The sequence below is a fragment of the Nesoenas mayeri genome (assembly GCF_963082525.1).
Source record: "Nesoenas mayeri genome assembly, chromosome: 19".
Lineage (NCBI taxonomy): Eukaryota > Metazoa > Chordata > Aves > Columbiformes > Columbidae > Nesoenas > Nesoenas mayeri.
The window spans coordinates 1,973,309-1,988,344 of record NC_137568.1 but is presented as its reverse complement, the minus strand read 5'-3'; the positions used below and the strand labels follow the sequence as shown (position 1 = coordinate 1,988,344).

The following is a 15,036-nucleotide window of genomic DNA, read 5'->3' as shown; positions in this document are numbered from 1 at the left end:
AGACACACCAAATTGCAGCAGAGTTCTTTAAAATCATTCTTTTCATTTATAATGTTTGCATGTTTTGTGTGAAACTCCTAACTGGTATGTTTTCAGTTTGAACTATTTCTGGTGTTTTGGTGGAGGTAAATAAGCATCCTGAGGAGGCGGCCCTTGGAGCAGGCCCCTGGCCAAGGACAGCTGAAATTCAATAGGACACTTAGAGGGTGAATAATTTCCAGTGTTACAGAACATCAGGAGCCACGGGTAGTGGGTCTGAGTCAAAGGAATGGCAACCAACCTCGACAGGCTTTGGATCGGGCGGGTAAGGGAAGAGCTGGCCCGCTGAAAGCAGACAGCTTCCCAGAGGAAACCTGTTAGTGCTTCACAATTCATTGCTTGGGAAAACAATTTAAAAAAAAAAGGCTGTAATCAAGCCTTACTAGCACCAGAAATATCCTTTTCCCATTATCATAATAAACACTATTATAGGGAATTAGAGGTACCACTTCAGTGAAAACATGCTTCCTTAATTCAGTTTTAAGGAGAAAACCCAGTTTTGCTAGGTCTTTCAGTGTTTTGGATCTGGGCTGTTTTTGAAAGAAGTTCAGAGCTCTTTCATACATATATTGAAATCTTCACGTTTGTGCTTCCACATTTGCGAAGAGCTACCACTGAAATTACGCTAGTAAAGACAACTGACACTTGAGATATTCACTTGCTGAATATCAAATTAACACCTACAAAATCAAAACCAGGAATCATGACAGATTATCAGAAAAGCTAAATCATTTCATTAAAACTGCAGATAAGCTATACAAATCCTAATCAAAAATTCAAGAAAATGGCAAAAATAATGTTCATTATAAACACTCTGGGGCGTGGCTACTTTCATAGTGGCATATGGATCATAACTTTGTGAGTAGTCTGAAGTCACTTGTGGAGCAGGTATGGAATGACTGTCACCAGCATTGGTATCGGTGTCATTATTGCAGCAACCCAATATATCATTATGCTGCTTATTGGATAACCTGTAGGAATCCTTGGATCTCAACGCATCCTAATTCATTCTGCTTCTATGATTTCTGCACATATGTTGTCTACATTGTAATTGACTGGCTAAAGAGCTTGTTTCCTTGCAGGCTCTCTCAGCTGTTTTAGGGAAGCGCTGGCCCCCAGTTTCATGACTCTTTCCATAAAGTGATGTGCAGAGAATTGCTTAGGGAAGCTGGAATTCCAGGTTGGAAGCTCAGACCTTCTAGCCCAGAACGGAGATGTCTTAGGGGAAGTAGAAAACCTGCAACACACAATCAATATTTTGTCCACATTCTGTATCAGTCGCTATTCCATATCAACCCCTTTGCACTACAGTCCACATTTTCTGTCTCTAACTGATGCCTATGCACACATGGGCATTTTGATTTGCCGCTTCATTTAAGTCCTCTGTGGTAAGAGAAATACTAATATTAATTTCAGAACACTGTAAAGCTTTTCTGCAGCGTCTGCTTTCTGATTCCCGGAGAACATTATCGTGTGAAAGAACCCATTCAAAATCCATTGCATTCCCGTGCTTTTAATTTATGCAGTCAGATTTATACTGTAACTTCACATATCAGTCCTTGTCTGCTCTTGAGTTCATTTGCTTTCATAGCAGACAGAGCTCCTGAAGTGGCTGCATACATACCAGCCTCCTTACACTGGAATGATATTGTCCCTAGGTGGGTTTCCTTATAATTGCCACAGATCCTCCCAGAAATTCTGGCAGAGCATGGAGCACATCACAAGTTCAGCAAATGTGAGACGATCAGCTGATAAAAGCCTGTTTGTGCTGCTCTTAACTCAGTAGAGGTAATAGCTGATTCTTCACATGCCCAAAATGAAATTAAGGGGGCTGGTCAAAGAGGCTGTGGTTACATGGTCACTTTAATCTGGCATAAATCTGGCTGCTGCTGAAAGGGGTTGTTCCACTCCTCTCCCCCCTCTTCCTCTGCACCCAGTCACTTTTTTCACCCACTCTTGTCTGGCACCAGTGTTTATGTGGCTGTGCGACTAGCTGGACCACAGAACTGATCCAGATGAGTATCAACTCAATTAGTACAGCCATGTGAATGCTTGTGCTGGCATAAGCAGGCACAGAAATGAGTGTCTGGGGGAAGAGCGAATGGAAGAACCACGTTTTCAGTAGCAGCCCAAAGGGCCTTTGAATGATTGCCTGATGAATCTAGCAGCACCCAGCCCACACCAATGAAATTATCTAGGCTAGGCTGTGAGCTTCTCACATCCCTTGGTAACTCCACTGATCCTTTCTCATAAGCACCTTCACATTGCTCAGTAGCCACTGAATACTTGGGGTTTTCAGACACTCCTTGTCCCAGGAATGCTCTGCCCATATCTTCAGTAAACACAGTTATCTGTGGCGCCTTTTTTTTCCAGTTTATAATTTCTACAATCTCCCAGCAGTCCTACTCCCAGCACATCAAATTCATTCAAATTTCTTGTATGTTCTCATTTTTTTTTCCTTTTTACCACAATGTGCATGCCATCCTAAACTCTTCCAGAGACTGGTCAACCAAAGAAAAACAAGGTATTTTTCCAAGTCATCTAAACAATGAGCATTTCAGTTCTGAGACGCAACCCAAAGATCATTTCCCAATTCAGTGAAATATTGTCCAAGTTCTGTGGGGCTTAAGGGGCAACACGCAGCGTGCAGTTGAGTTATCCCAACAGCAAAGCAGCGCTTCAGTTGTGGCTCCCGGGTTTCCTCCTTTCCAAAAGCAGCAGTGGTGTTAGCATTGTGCTTGGCTCCGGCTGCGCTCCCCGCCTGGCCGCCAAACCAGAATTCCTCAGCTCCCCTTCCCAACCCACCCGTCTGCGTGGGAATGGGGAATGGGGAATGGGGAGAGCCACTGCTGGGACCTGCACACCAGCCGAGCTGAGACAAGAAAGGGGAAACTCCCTCTCCAAAACTCAGATCTGCTTGGTATTTCACACTAGTGCAGTGACACGGGCCAGGAGGGATTACAGCCATTGCTTGACGTGATGACCTGACATAGGGACTGCCTGAAGGACAGACAGACTGACAGACTAGCTACCTGACTGACAGTCAAACACACAGTTATGTTGGGCAGCCCCAGAGCAAGCAGGTTGATAAGTGATATAGGCAGTCTCCAGAAGAGGCTACCAAGCTGGTGGAGGGTTTGGAGGAGAAGCCATATGAGGAGCAGCTAAGTCACTTAGTTTGTTCAGCCTGGAGAAGACGAGATTGAGAGGAGACCTCATGGTGGCTACAGCTTCCTCACAAGGGGATGCGGAGGGGTAGGCACGGAACTCTTCTCTTTAGTGACCCATGACAGAACCCGAGGGAATGACAGGAAGATGTGCTGTGAAGGTTTAGGTTGGACATTCAGAAAAGGTTCTTCACCCAGAGGGTGCTGGACACTGAACAGGCTCCCCAGGGAGGTGTCACGGCCCCAAACCTGACAGTGTTCAAGAAGAGACTGGACAATGTCCTCAGACACATGGTGTAAACTGTGGGGTGTCCTGTTCAGGGGCAGGAGTTGGACTCGATGATCTGTGTGGGTCCCTTCCAACTCAGGACATCCTATGATTCTGTGGTTCTATGATTGGACCATGCAGCTCTTTGGTACTTCAACCCCCCATGAAACTGCAATGTCATTTGGGAACCAGCCACCCCAAAGATGGTATTGCAGCTCTTCTATCTGAAATATCTGCTTCTATAAGCACTTGAGTTTGACAAAAAAAAGGCCCCTCTGTGTGTGTGTCAGAGCTGGGCCCTGAAATGTGTGACAGCAATGGGAGCTGGCTTGGGCAGCACAGGGGTGAAATGTGCTGGGAATGGGGGCAGCACCTTCTCCATCCTTCCAGCCATCCCCCAAATGTACGTGCACACCTGCACCTACACACACCCAGTTTCACTCTTGATTTGTCCCTGGATTGAATTAAGCTGAAGGATCAAAGAGCAGAGCTGGGACACTGTTTCCACACAGAGCGTAGACAGGGACTCTGCTCTCAGAAAGCAGCCCGGTGTTTGTCCCTGCTGCCTCACCTGATTCAATCAAAATACAGCCAAAGGTCTTCAGTTGCCAGCCCCAGCTCCCTCCCATCACCCCCCCTCAGCTTTCTTCCCCATGGACTCCTTCCAGCTTTTCCCCATGTTCTCCAAAATGCCAGAAAGTGCAATTCCTTTTTTTCCCCCTGGAATTTGCATTAAAGCTGGAAGCAAAGACATTTCTGTCTGGTCAGAGGGCATGAATATCTGTTCCAAACACTTTTGAAATAGACACATCAAACTTTATGACACTCCTTTTAGAACAGTGGATTCTATTTTCCTTATATAAACTTTGGCAGAGCAACTTTCCATGTCTGCATACATGCAGCCTGCCATATTCCTGGGTTTGGGAGGCTGGGTCTCCATTAATGGTTCTTATTGGTTCTTAAGGTTCTGTTGAAAGTGTGGCTCTAATTAATAATGCACAGTTATAGAGCTTTTTAGTTAAATGTAAACTCTTAGTGCTAATTTAAGCAGAATTAAAGTACTTTATTTAATAGTTTGCTCAGACCATGCAGTTCATTATTCCACCCTAAAAATGTTAGGACAGTTGAGGTGATGTATTTATAGTTCCTAAGTACCCCAGCCTAATACCAATCAATTTGAGCAACTGCATGCATTGTTTGTGTGATAGCACAGGAGATCAGAAGGTGGGTTTGTAGGTAGTAAAATCTGGTCATGAGGCAAATGAAGTGAACAATGTCGGAATGCTAATGTTATGATAAATGCTGATCTCCCTGATTTTCAGTAACCACTGCAATTGCTTGCAACATCTAATCAACCCTGTCACCATATGGGTGAACGCAGCCATTGCACTCCACAGTTAGTAAGTTTGTCTACATAATATATAGCAACAATATATGGGGGGATGTTTGTTCGCAATAACATGATTTGAATTATTAACGGAGAACATTAGGCACTTCTGCAACTGAATTCCAAAAATAAAAGGAAATGAACAAAAAGTGCATAAGCTAATAAATACCTGGCATCTTTTGTAGTCCTTCTCCATTGATAATGCTCTGTAACTATCTCTTACAGGACAGAGGTAGCAGAAGAGCACAGTTGAAAAATAAATGAGAGACGTGTGGGCTTAAATTGGAGCAACAGTTAAGGAAAAAGTGACCTTGCTGTCACTTAATATATTTTCTTGTCTTGTTTAATTTAAGGAGTCATGTTCTAAAAAAGCACGTTTGGGTATTTCTGTTGTCCCTGTGCTTCTCTCAGTGCTGGTGCTTTCCTATGGGCAGCCCAGGGCTGCGCTCCATTCCCGTGCTCGCAGTGGTTCTGGGCACACGCGTGTGCTGCTGGCAGCCCGGAGCCAGCGCTGCTCCCAGACCGGCTCCTCAGCGCGGGCTCCAGCAGCAACGCTGGTGATGCATACGGAGCAGAATTAAAAGCTTGGGAATAAATTAACTAGGTGGCCTAAATGTTTGTCATCCCTGGTAAATAGGAAATAGATGAGCGACTGAAATTATGGAAGTAGCCTCCCCCCTATCCCTTGGAAGCCACGACGTTCAGAGCATGCGGGATGATTCCTCTTCAAAGCAGAACTGAAGATGCGTTAGCAGTCTGAGTGTGTAAATAATGCTGCAGCCCTTGGTAAGCCCAGGCACTATATCATTTGTGCTAGAACCGTGCCTCCTTGGGATGGATCCAAGCCAAAGTTAAAGCAATGTCCTCTGTTCAGTGCACTGTTTGAAATCTACTGTGAGACTATTTTCTCTCAGGGAAAATCCCCTGTTTGTTCTGGGGTGGGATGAAGCGCTGTGGCTTGTTGCAGAGCTGAAGACAACCACAATATATACCCTTAGACACATCAGTAGTATTGGGTAAGAAAGCTTTACCCTCCCTGGACAGCTTAACCAGAGCTGCAGAATTTACGGAGTGAAGTAGCTGTGCAGCTGATACAAGCACCCTAACTGCAAGAAGCATCCCCAGTTCACTAAAGGGGGACAACTGAGATAGTCCAATTCACACTTAAAGCCTAGGGTGAGAGAAGGAATGTTTCTGATTCTGGAGATCATAATCTATTGCATTTATGAGCTGTTCTTTACTGAGGTAGGACTGGAAAGCTGTAACTGATATAATCAGTAATGTAGGCATGCACCAAAATACAAATAAATTTGCTTACTATCAGCTGGAGGCATTTTGGTCTTGGACTATTTTTGTGATTGTTCACTTTGCTGAAAATGATTGCATCGAAGTGCCTCTTAAGAAACACTTTCAGCCCCACAGCCATATTAATATTTAAAGTGTTTTTCTCCAGCAGTGCAACAGCTGTGCAGTGTGAATCAAAGACATTTTTCTCTCTTTCCCTGGGCAGCATTAAGGCACCAAATGGTAAACAAAGAAAAAAGGAGGGGGAAAAAAAAGTGCTCTATTAATTACTTATAGGCTTATAAGCTATTTTTTTATAAGAGGCGTAGCAGTAGGATGGAAATCCTTCTCCCATTATGAATCATGTGGTAGGTCACCAGTATTGCTCAATGTCCCCAGTTGCTTCACAGCACAGCTGATCCAAAGTAATGGAATTGAAGTTTATATTAGCCTGGATTAATTTCAGACTCCAGATTTGTGTGTCTCTGAGCTAAAACTACTACCTTCTTTGCTTAAAATCCTGTGCTTTTACATAGCTTACTCCTCCTTTTGACACTCTGAATGTCAGATCTTGCCCATGATTGCAAAGGGTCTCCTGGGAGAATGGACTGATGCTGAGCTCTGCAAGGAATGGAGACTTCTTGCATGGTGCTGAGCTTGTGAAACAGTCCTTGGGTGATGTGAAGAGCAGGTGGGAGCTGGGCAAGGAGGGGGAGAAAACCAAACCACAAACTTTTGGCTTCTTGTCGAGCCCACGCTGGGCTGGACGTGCCCTTTTGATAGAACAAGGACAGTGGTGTTACCTCAAGAACCTTTTCTGCTTTTTACTGTTTTTCATTTTAGTACACATCTTTACCCCCAGACCTGAAAAAGGATTAAAATGCCAGAAAGGAGACAGATCACTCAGCATTTCTAATCACATACCAGAAGTCTCAAGACACATAGTTCTCACAAGATTTTCTACTCTTTGTAGACCATAAAAGGCTCAGATAACCTTCAAAAGCCCACTCTGATCTCTTTAGTCATTAAAAAATCAGTTTTTACTGAGAACCTAAGCTAGATTCCTACTAGGGTGATCACATTCAATCAATCCAACTTCCCTCCACCATTTCAGAAGTTATTTATGCATTCATTCATTAAGACAGACTAACAGAAGTCTTCATTCAAAACAAAGTTCTAACATTCAAAACAAGGCTGTAACTAGTGCAAAGAAAGCCCCAGAATACTGCAGGGAAACATTTCCATATGCATTATTTAATTTTGAGTTGTTATAGACATTTGCTTTGTTTATCTCTATCATGTTCACCTTCCAGAAATGCTCCAGAGAGCAGCACTGTCACCGTGAACAGAAGGGCACGCTCACCTCTTTGGCCTCCAGGAGAAGTGAGCAGATACCATATCATCTAAGCTACAAACAGGTACATTTAATTTTGCATTTTCCATTACCTTCCCTGCTGTGAAAGTGAATTTCAAATAAAGTTGGTGACTTACTTCCAGTGAAATTTCTGGAAATTCCAGTCTTAGTAAGTAAGTGCTTCTAGTGCACGTTCTGCTCAAAGGTGAGGCAGTCTGCTAGAAATACCAATTAGTTGAACTGCCAAATCGCTATTTATCTGGCTGTGATGAAAATCTTTTGGTCTTGGCCTTGCTGAAGAAGTTGATGCTTTCCAAAATTCCAGTCTTTGTCTCTTTTCCCTGAGTTGTTGTGTATTTAAATTAACGCCAATATTATTTATCTACTGTCTACTACAGAGTGGTCCTACACTTGAGGCCCTGGGCACAGTCTGCCTTTTCAGGGCAGGTTTGTATGGCACCTTCCTAAAGGGGTTTGGTTTGGTTGTTTTTTTAAAATGGTTTAGAGGTGCCCTCTTATTTCAGTCATCTGAACCGAATATTTTAAGAAAAGGAGGAAAAAAAACAGGGGGAAGAAGGAGGGATGCAGTATTTTGCGATGCTGTTTGTATGCAGAAACAGTGGCATCTAGTGGGCAGGTTTTTACATGCGAAAAGACTAAGTTATCAGACCTTGACTATAAAACAAGTTGGTGAGTAAAGCTAACTATATGTTTATCTTTTTATAGAGGAAAGATTCTTACAAGTCGATCTAATCCTTCTCTGTAAAAGCATTTGGAAATCAACTATTATGCCAACTTTCCCATCTTCAGTATACAACTTTCAGAACATTTGTTCTTCCTATTTTAATTACGTTAAGCCCTCTCCTGGCTTTCACATACAAATTCTAATTACTTAATGTCATATAGATTATCATAAATCTTCACCCAGCAGGAAAGCTCATGGTTTTCGTGAATGTGTAAAAGTCCAGCATTTTACCCTGATATTTTAGATATGGACAAAAATAAACCTCCAACTAGTTGATCTATTTCAACTTCAGATGATTTCAAGCACAGATATGGCTTTGAAGGAAAGATCTGTGTAAAGGAAGAGAATAAAACCACAGTAGAGCAGCCACAGTGCAGGACTCTGGTAAAAGCTTATTGACATCAGTTCTCTAGCTACAACTAAGTATGATGTTTATGCAGCGTTAAACTTTTATGCTAATTATGTATGGTTTTTCACTGCTGAAAAGATTTTTCTTCTTTACCCTCATAATTTTATGTTCTCTCTTTTTCTTCAGGCTTTTTCCCCTTTATTCTTTGTTTCAAACTTTCCTCTATGGTGTCTGCTGTTCTTCTTGTCTTGGTGGACCAGGAGGTCAGTTCTACCACAGAACAGAAATGTAGCTACTTCTAGAGAGAGTTTACTTTTATAAAGAAGCTTAAATGCTGGAATTCTAGAAACACTGGTAGTGGTATTTTGAATCTGAGTGCAAACATGGGTTGGCTCTTTGGCCCGCTGGAGAGATGAATCTGCCCAACTCAAATGTGAGCTAAAGACTATTAACTCCACACCATTGCTTTTTTCCCCTTATGAACTGGAAGAGAGCATGGAACACATACTTGGAAGTACTTCGCCTTTCTATGTTTCTAGTTTTCTCTTTGTAAATTAGACATAATACTACTTTTCTCTGGAGATACCTACATGACATCCTTCAACCCTTGTGTGGAAAAGCAAACTTAAAACCACTGAGCAATCTCTGTTCCACGTTTGCTTTGCGATTAGCTCAGCATTACTGAGGTAGACCTAGAAGTTTTTCTTTAACCTTACTAGTTACCTAACTCGTGACTGAATATAACTAGACACGAGTTCTTTTCTTTCAGAGAAGTACTTAAATTGACTTTCACTGAGTGTAAGCTGGCATAATTGGGATTGGTGTCTGCGCAAGGAAGAACAGAGCCAGGATTTCACCTAATGACTTTAACGTCAATGGAGATATGCAAATAGAGATCTATGTATTGAGAGTATTATGAATGAAACACAATAGGAGCCTGATTATGCTTTTTTACACTCCCAGATTTAATCTATGATTTCATCTTGATGGCAGGGGAAAGCAAGCCTTTGATGCTTTGAGATTTAAATTATTTCCTTGGAGTCATTTAGGAGAGTTGCCTTACTGGAAGGGCTGTTGATCTACCAAGTGCTCTGTTGCAGCAGTAATTACCTTATGTATCTCCTTTTTTGTTGTTTTTAATTTTGCTACCAATCCTCGGGCTCTTGGTGTGAGTGCAGTGACAGAATTGGAAAGGAAAGGGAAAAGCTGTGCAGAGAAACTCCGAATTTATCAGACTGCACATAGTGCTTCCCAGCTGCTGATCCTAAGAACTCCTCTGACGTTTCCTTAGTACTTTGCAATACAGAGCCTTACTTCCAGTGACTTTTGTCAGCATATAGTATAAGAGACTAAGGTAACAAAGCCATCTGAAAATTATTTGAATCAAGCTTTTATTATGGTATTAAATACTCAGGCAATTAAACATGGATTAGTGTTGCATAAGTGGTAATCTCCTTGCAGTACTGGTGTTTAACATAGGAAACTGTAATTAAGGATTCCTCTGAAGTCCAGAAAGCTGGTCTTCTCTTCATGTTTACATTCTCCAGTTTCCTATGGACCTCTCTTCTAAGTTTCTTTTGCTTCTGACAGTCTAAAGCTGTTCCCTTAGAAAGTGTAATCTGGGATTCATCAGTGATTTATTCTTGCCTATATCTCAGAAACTGAGAGAAACCCTTTATTTATTTATTGATGCATGCAATCATTACTGCTAGAAAATATATGGTGGTCTATAACATATCTAGCCATTTGTAGTTGGAACTTCTGCTGTATTACTAGGATTGTACTGTATTGCAAAGAGGTTCAGCTCTACAATGAGTGTGTAGCAAATACAGGAATAATCTTGTCCTCCTTAGCACAATCATAGTATATACCCTCTTCAGTGCCCATGAAGAGATCTGCAGAAAAAAAAGCAAATATAATTAAAATACATGCTGACATGAGCCATGCTAACACAAAGGGCTTCAAAACATTTAGGCATTTTTCTAACATTAATTCTTCACAACAACCTCCGAGCAGGGTAGCGGGGAGCCAGCTTCCAACTGCCTCTCAGCTGGAAGATTTTCTGAAAACTGCCAACTTACCTCCTAGGGCCAAGATTTGGGAATTTTATGGTTTTGTTTTTAAATAAGTTTCAGATCTTTGGCTTATTATGCATTAGCACAGCTCCATTGAATTCTAGGCCAACATCAAGATTTTCGGAGTTTGTTTAGATACACACAGGTACAAATAGATGCCCAGCAGAATTTTAAGCAGATGAACAGAACCACAGTGCCACGGTTGATGCCGAGGATGTTTATTTGTCCTGCCGCTGCCCTGTTGCCAGGCACCTTTCAGCACAAGGTACTTTCTCCAGCCATCAGTTGTTCTCTCCTCTTCCAGTTTATGGCTCTGCCTTTTATTATGAAGAAAGAAATATGCACTGTAAAAGAAACAGATATATACCAATTGTGGGGTAGGCAAAGCCGTTAGACTGGATGCACGAGATCCCTGTTGCAGTGTGGTAAGCAATGTGGATTCAACCAGTGCTCAAGGAATTGTTCTTCTGATCTCTGTTCCAAGCGCTGGAGGTGAAGCATATACTCCTATTTAAAGAAAATAGAAAGTAATTTAATTATGTAACCACTCAGGTCTAACATCAGGCCTATGAACCAAGAGAATTTCAAACCTTATACAGGAGCAACTGATATATCCCTTGAAATTATCAAATATAGTGAAATGGTGTTGCTAGTCAGCTTGCCCCAACCTACCAATATTTAGCAATATTTAATGAATAACATCATCATCCACATCCGTAAAGGTGTTGAGCAACAATATTCATCAATTAGGAATTCTGCATACACATTTCTTATTTGCATTTTGACACAGAAGCCTCTGTTGGTCCGGAGGGTACAGAAGGATCCTCACAGATAGGTCTGTTGTAGCCTCTTTTGAAAACTGATTCCTGCTGATTAAAAAACATTAACCAGTTATAGGACCATGTGGCAGTACTCCAAAGGGTTCTAGTAGGGGCATCAGTGCTGACTGGTGATACATAAAGTAATGTGTATTTGCCTTTTTTTTTTTAATTTGGTTTAAGCAACTAAGCTTTGTGAACACTAAATACTTTTTCAAAATAAACCCCCAAGGCTTCGCACAGTAAGCATGGTAGGGCTGGAAGCTGTAGCATAAACCCTTTGCATTGGCCAAATATTCCTGCTGTCATGCAGTTCTCTGCTCTTTGTGCAGACCAGAGGGCTGGCACAGTGGGTGCCAGCAGGAACCATTAGAATCCTGCTTTGTACTGTGCTCTCTGTCCTCACAGCACAGGAGACTTGGCTCAGACCCCTCTGTGAGACTGTGCTGCAGACTCAGGCAGAATGGGACTATATGACTGAGAAGATGCCATATGATAAAAAGCAGGGTCTCGGTCAAAGTAAAATTAAATCATGCTGATAACATAAATGACGTTTTTAAAATAATCAAAGATGGCAGATCTTGCTGCCTGTAAGTGAACTGGCTTTTTGACTGAAACAGCACCGTGGAAGTCAAGCAGTGTCACAAAGAATTGCAAATTAAATTCCCCAGCTCAGCATGATCCGGCCTAGTACAAACAGCTTTTGCGTAAGATAGATGAACAGAGATGGGTTCATCCCACTATTCATTTAATTCTGCTACAAAGAATCCATACAAAATCAGTTTTTCTCCTTGTGCTGGTGGTAGAACCGTGCAGAGGGGTATGGCAGCCATGCACCTTCATTTATGGGGGAAGATCTCCATGTTACACATGGCAGGGGGCAATTGTTTGGGGGTTTTTTTAATCATAAGATATTTCCTTTCTACTGAAAACCTTGACGTATAGTGAAAACAACAACAAATATTCTTATGGTTGGTTTTTCTCACAAAAAGCCAGCATTGCCATACAAGGCGGGGGAAAAAAGGTGGAATTTCTCAACAAGTGCTTGCTACTAATTGCAACAGGATGGCCAGTGGAAGGACAGAGCCGCAGAGGTCAGTAACCAAACGCTTCTCCAGCCCACGCTCCATCTCTGCCCCACCTAGAATCACAGAACATCTTGAGCTGGGAGGGACCCATAGGGATCATCATGTTCAATTCCACACTCCTTCCAGAACGACCTAAAACTAAACCATATGACCAAGAGCATCGTATGTATGCACGTAATTTCCTATAATACAGGATTTAGCTCAATCCAACTTCTCTACTGTTTTATTTATTTTGTATTTAATATGTTATATTTACTACATAACTTATTATATAACTGTGGTGGTTTATTAAGCATAAGTACAGATGGGAGCTGGATTCATGCTCTCAGAAACTACAAGACTCATTTAAGAATAGCTTAGAAATCAAGCTAGTCCTTAAAGTTGTGGGCAGCAGCAAATCCCCTGTTACCTTCTGGGTTTGGGTGCTGTTGTCCAGCCTTCACCATACTAGATTGTTAACAAATATTGTGCAATATTCTTGTGACAGGTTTGATTTGTTGTGGCCGCCACGCTTGAGCAAGAAGTGCCCACGCTGACAGTGGTGCAGGGCCGGCCACCCAGGACAGACGGTGGATAATTTTGGGCTGGTGCACAATAACCATTGGAATGGGAAAACCAGCAGCCGGGCACATGCTGCGTCAATCCTGCAAGGTACGTGGCACTCAGCACGTCTGGGGGAATTTGGGAGCGCTCAGCACCTTGCTAAGCTGAGCCCTTTGGACTCATCATACGTGCACAATCTATTGTGAGCTTTCTAGCTTCTGTGGGGTTTGCCTCTTGAGAACCATGTAATTTCAGCACAGTTTATTTACTTTGGAAAGCAATAGGCAGTAATTTTAAAATACCTTAAGTACCTCTTGAGAAGTGCAGAACTATATGTTGCATCTTGTCAAAACAAGTGAAACAGAAGGCTCCTTAATTCTTTTTCTTTTGTTTTAGTATAGTTTAAAAACAAATAAATGTACATATTGCATGCAGAACCAACGCTGTTGCATTAAGCAAGCCACTAAAAACTTCTAAAATATCATAACAAATCATCCTATCTGTAGCATTCATAAATAAGTAAATGAAAGTAAGTGATTTTAAAAGCTAGTTGGGAACTACCTCAATCTCCACACTGACCACTGACACCTACATCTCCTTTCTGCCTTGAGTGCAGAATGTACCGTAAGCAGAAGATATTTCCTGTTATTTACTTTTTCAGGAACAACCTGATGAAATCCACATTTCTATAACTGAAAAGCCACTTTCTTCTCAATAATTTAATCTGCATTTTTGAACCATGATAAATAATGTCCACATTCTGCAAGCATACATTTCCTGAGCAATATTCAGCACTTACAGGATGCTACTTAACAGTAATTGAAAGAACGTAAAAGCTTTTTTTAATACTTCACAGAAGAACTCAGCTGCTTAAAAGGCTGATATTCATAATGTATTGCTTGGAATTAAAGCTGCAGAAATTTAATACTAAGCACAAATGTTTGGGGGTTTTTGGTTTTGTTCTGGTTAACAGAATTTAAAAATAAATATCATAAATCACCCTCATTGGCTCATCAGGGAAACCAGCTTTTCTCGGTCTGTCTTCACGACGAGTTCTCAGCATCTGTTTGGCATCTTTTTCAGTCAAAATTGGTGAAGTGTCTAAAGACAGAAAAGCAGAAATTAGTTCTGAAATTACCAAAAAGTTACTATTTTATCTGTTGGTTGTAAAATGAAATGTCTCCAAACCTGAGTTTTGTCTATATACAAAGTGTTCTTTCATTACAGCCCCTTCCCAGGGGATGTTGCATTCCAGGAGATACGAGTGGAATTTTAAACCATTTTTATACTTGTGCTTTCTATAGTTCTAGCAGCATGAAGGAAACCCTACATATTCATAGTACTCTCTAAAATGAGAAAATATTACAGCACCATCTAACCAATGACATTAGCAGCTCTTCAATTCTTTGTTATTTCCTGTGTTGCTTTACTTTTCAGGATTGTTTTTCAAAGTAATGAGTTAGACTTTTGTTGCAAAGGAGAGATTGCATTGAACATTTAGTTTGCAGGACCTTGCTAAAATAATATTGAAATGGTAAGCTAGTAAAATTAAGCTTTTTGGTTTTACAATATATTAGTACAGTATGGCAATGTAGAAAGGAAAATATCAAATACAATATATAAACTCCTACCTGTAAGAGTGGTCATCAGGACCAAAACGGAGACAAACACAAGTAACTTCTTCATTTTGATTCTGCTTTCTCCCAGTCTGTTCCAAAGTGAGTAACGCTGACTGAGGCATTAGCCTATTTGAAGTAGCTACGTCAGTCACAAATGTTTGTTTATGCTTTGACTAATTTGAGTGATAGCATGATTTTAAAGACATCTGGCCTGAAGTTTTGAATTAGGCTATTATCTGCTTGCACATTCTCAGCATAACTCTGTCCCTGAGGGAAAGAAAATAGAAGACCTTTTTTCCA

The 15,036-nt window shown here is 41.4% G+C and overlaps 1 protein-coding gene across 1 annotated transcript; it reads right to left on the bottom strand.

Moving 5' to 3' along the window:
- Window positions 1–11,058: 11,058 nt before the first annotated feature.
- On the bottom strand, window positions 11,059–14,803 carry LOC308047749 (uncharacterized protein C17orf67 homolog; the record flags this gene model as incomplete). The annotated part of the gene is made up of 3 exons (XM_080356454.1): window positions 11,059–11,175; window positions 14,118–14,218; window positions 14,749–14,803. The coding sequence occupies 3 exons, from the start codon at window positions 14,801–14,803 to the stop codon at window positions 11,059–11,061; spliced, it is 273 nt and encodes a 90-aa protein (XP_080212580.1).
- Window positions 14,804–15,036: the final 233 nt, after the last annotated feature.